Here is a 4,506-nt window from a genome sequence, read left to right on the forward strand (position 1 = left end):
TCAGATTTTCTGATATGACAGAATTTAAGCACCCAGGAGTTCATGCTAGAGGATTTATGTTGAGCATAACTTGTCTGGGAACCTACATGCCTAAGTGATTTCTCCTTGAAGGAAAAAATCATCATCTCATTATGGGAGGGGTTCACTATCAGTAGAAAGCTATTAGATTGAACCATAAGAAATTGCTAGTTTTGTAGGTCGGTAACTTTCAAGATCAGCAATTTCATATACTTCAACCTAAAACTTTTGTTTTTTTCTAAGCCATGTCAAGTTGGGGTTCACAGTTACATTTATGGAGAGAAAGGGGGTAGGTGAACAAATAGTTTTTATATAGTTCAGAAAATAAAATGCCTAAGGAGAATGAGCGGAGTTCTAATTGGGAATGTTGCAGGTGTGAAACCAGCATTCTGAATCTACCAGAGAGGGTTTCAGAACTTTTCATCTGTAGTAGAGGTAGAAGTTTGGTGGCGTCATGGGAATAAGGTAGATTTTTCCATAACAGAGCGGTGACAACACAGAAATAACTCCAGCATTAACCTATCCTAAGTGGCAAACACAAAAGTAGGAATTAAGAACTAAGTTCTCAGGTTACCTCTGCTATTAGTTGCTATTTGGAGATAAATGAGAGCAGAGTTACAAAAAATAGTAACAGTACATCTTGTTAATATGTACAAATTATTAACAAATGGAATAAAAGAAAACTACATAAAGTTGTTTCTTAAACAATTGTTTATTGTCTTTATACCATAGCACCATAATTTTGTCAAGGGCACAAGACTGCCCACTGAATCTTGCAGGAACCCAAGGAACCCAAACATTTATCACCTAAGGAATTTGGGGTTACATTAAGTGTTACCTCTATGTAGAAAAACCCTGCTAAAACATCTTACACTCTATGCAAAATGTGTGCATTCCAAATAAATAGTGAGAATAGAGCACAATCTCTAAACCTCTTAAATGCCTAGAAATCCTATATGTTAACTACTCTGTTCTGGACTTGATAGTGCCAAGTCCCTGTAAATTGTAATCCATGTGCAGGGGACTCTCCAAATACAACCAAGCACAAATGATAACAAAGGAGAGGGAACATAGGCACTACAAGTTCTAATAAACAGAGAGTCCCAATTCAGCTTTGAATTTTTCGTATCTTTCTAGGTTTCAAATTTTCAGTATTTGTGAAGATTTAAAAAATAAGGTTTATGATTTGCAAATGTACAAAGTTTAACATATGACAAATGTAAAAATGCCAATGGCTACATATATTTATTTTTTTTATTACTGTTTTTTATTTTTGAGAGAGAAACAGAGCATGAGCAGGGGAGGGGCAGAGAGAGAGGGAGACACAGAATCCAAAGCAGGCTCCAGGCTCCAAGCTGTCAGCACAGAGCCCAATGCAGGGCTTGAACTCTGGAACCTCGAGATCATGACCTGAGCTGAAGCCGGACACTTAACCAACTGAGCCACCCAGGTGCCCTGCCAATGGCTAAATATAGATAAAATAATACCAAATATAGATATATAAAGCTATTATGATAAAAGACATTATCAGGCATCTCTATATATTCCACCCTATAATCTCATAAATCAAAGCTTTTAGCTGTCTGGATTCATATGTGACTGTATTCTTTCCAGTATGTATTCTTTCTTCTTCCAGAGGTTGTTCAATCATGGCAGGTATGTTCCTGCCATAAAGTTCACATTGTTCTAGAAACTGGACACATTCTTGAATAACACTGTCACGAAGCACGATCGTGTGTTTTGACATGTTTTCTAATAAGGACAGGAAGCATCTTTTGGCATAATACCAGGTATCAGTTCCCAGTTTCTTATGATAAGGCTCCAGGCTTTTGATCACCCGAGAAATACCAAAGTCATAATTTCCTTTGGCACAATAAAGCGTGCCTATCACCAAATTCACAATGCAGAGGTGGTAGATTTTCTTATCGGGGTCATCATAGGACAGCTGCTCTTCCTCCTTTTCAATCTTCCTCATCAACTCCTCAGCTTCTTCATTCTGACTTGTCATAATATATGAAACACACAGGTTAGCCAGCACAACAGCACTGACATTCAGGATGTGGTCATAATGCTTCTTGACTATGGGTTCATAGAAACCTATAGCTTCTTTGTATTTGTTTTCCTGCATGAACAGGACATGAGCCACGTTCAACTTCCACACATCATGGTCATTACAGAATTCCACAGATTTGCGGAAGATCTTTTCCACCATTGGATAATTCTCAAGGTTCCAGTAGATTTTGGCCTGGGCCATCAACACAGGAATATACTTCTCCAGAGTGTCATCATATTCATTCACTGCCTTTTTGACAGCTTCGTCATCTCTGTGGTGTCTTGCTTCCTGTACTTGTTTGGTGAGTCTCCGGAGCTGTTCAGTCAGCATCCCTGCTAGCCCATCAAGCTTAATGAAAGCCTCTTCAGGGGCTGTCTGGCAGGTGATCAAGGCATCCAAGAAGTCATAGAGATAGGGTGTGAGGAACTTGTAAGTCAAATGGGCATTCTCGGCCAGGACATCTGCTGCCAGGTCGAAATACTCATACTTACAGTAGAGCAGCAGCAGGTTGCCAAAGGTCTCCGGGGGAAAGGGGTTCTGTTGGAGCAAAAACTGTAGCTTTTCAAACCCTTCTGTAGGCCTGGCATCCATGTTCATTAGCGCCTGGTTGTGCAGGGTCACAGGGTCTAACTCCTCTTCTGCCCTAGGTGGCATGTCAGTGAGGGCTTCCTGGGCCGCCTCATAGTTTCTCAGTTGGTATTCTATGGCTGCTTTGAGGTTGAAGGCTTCCACCAGGGCAGTCTGGTGAAGGACTAAGGTGTTGCCAACACTTCGAACATCAATGCCCTCAGTGGTCATGCCCACACCTAGCTCCGGGTGCTGGCGGATGCCACGCTCAATAATGTCTGCGATGTGCTTCAGGGCCGGGGCATAGTGCCGGCTACTGTAATAGGCCAAAGCCAGGTTGTAGGAAAGGTCAGGCTGGTAGCCCGAAGCCTGGAGGGCCGCAAAGAACTTGGAACACGCGGCCTCATACTGTCCCTCCTTGTAGAGCAAACACCCCAGGTTGACCTGACCATCGGGCTCGTTCTCGCCCCCACTGTCCTCTCCCCCTTCCCCGCCCAGTAGCTGCTCCACCAGGCTCTTGGCCCCGGGCAGGTCGCCCTCGCTGTACTTGATCGCGGCTTGCAGACGGAGGACGCGGTTGTGGTAGGCGGGGTTGTCCAGGAGGAGGAAGGCGACCCTGGTGGCCTCTGGATAAAGGCAGGCCTTGTACAGGGCCTGGGCCTGGTACAGGCGGTACTGCTCCAGTTCCGGGTGCAGCTGGCCCAGCTGCTCATAGCACTCGGCCGCCAGCGTGAACTCCTGCAGGCGGTAGTAGCAGTAGCCCAGCAGCGACAGGCCGGCGCGGCTCCTCGGGCTCCGCTGGAGCTCGCCGCCCAGCAGCTGCACGGCCTCGGCGTAGCGCGAATCCCGGATGAACCGGTACACGACGGCAGTGAACTCCCCATCGGGGATCTGTGCGCCGCTCAGCCCGGCCATAACCGCTAAGCTGGTGGTGCGTGCTGGTTACCATGGCAACAAGCCCACCGGAAACGGAAGGCACAAAGATTATTCCGGGTTTATATTTGTTGGGTTTGCATGCTCCCAAAGTTACTTTGCTGGGGGAAGACCAGACTAGGGTTGGAAAGGAATCACTAATGTGAGGGTCTCATATATGGACTCGTCCCCGAAGACTCCAGAGTGTGAGCGGCGTTAGCAAAGAGGAAATTCCTCCGGTTATTCAGTGACCGAAACTCCACTTCCCGGCATGCACCGGCCAATCGCGCAGCTGCCCAGGACGCTGCCGCGCTGCATGCTGGGAGGCGTAGTCTCTGCCGGAAGGACCTGCGGTCGTCAGAAGGTGAGAGTTCAGGGACCTTTTCTTTCTACAGACAGTAGGGTTACTGGCTCCCTGTTCTGTCACTTAGGTCTCTGGCGCGGAGAGGAAGGTTTAAGGGCTGAAGTCCCTTGCGTTTTTGAGCCTTTATAGACTGTGTGGTGTATATCAGTAGTTTCGTTGCACGTTGTTTTAGTGAAAGAAACGGGAACTGAAAAGGCGGAATGTCAACTTGGCATTCTCCAATTAGAGAAGGTTCAGTTTTCAGGCCTCATTGAGGACATAATAAGAACAAAATAGTGCAGCGACCAGGAGTCCTTATTTTGTTATTTCCAGAGGTTCACAGAAGGAAAGAGTGCTGTGGATCTTATCTGGTGCTGGGGGAGGATTGCCTTTAGTTCCAAGTGTCTCCCTCATACGCTACTCCCCCTTTTACACGACAACAAACATTATTAAGCACATATTAGCGTTTAAACCTGGCCCTACACCTTGCCTTACTCCAAATTTCACTACCAGATGGAGACAATGGAAAAATCCATGACCTAGTCTTTTCCAAGGTGGAGTGGGAATAAAAGCACGACCAAAAGTATTCTAACTCTCCAAACCTACTTAGTTT

The 4,506-nt window shown here is 45.8% G+C and overlaps 1 protein-coding gene across 1 annotated transcript; it reads right to left on the reverse strand.

The window, feature by feature from the left end:
- Window positions 1–1,467: 1,467 nt before the first annotated feature.
- LOC122226299 (tetratricopeptide repeat protein 30B) lies at window positions 1,468–3,718 on the reverse strand. The gene has a single exon (XM_042949234.1). The coding sequence runs from the start codon at window positions 3,551–3,553 to the stop codon at window positions 1,556–1,558; it is 1,998 nt and encodes a 665-aa protein (XP_042805168.1). The 5' UTR covers window positions 3,554–3,718; the 3' UTR covers window positions 1,468–1,555.
- Window positions 3,719–4,506: the final 788 nt, after the last annotated feature.

Source organism: Panthera leo, chromosome C1 (assembly GCF_018350215.1).
Source record: "Panthera leo isolate Ple1 chromosome C1, P.leo_Ple1_pat1.1, whole genome shotgun sequence".
In the NCBI taxonomy this organism is placed as follows: Eukaryota; Metazoa; Chordata; class Mammalia; order Carnivora; family Felidae; genus Panthera; species Panthera leo.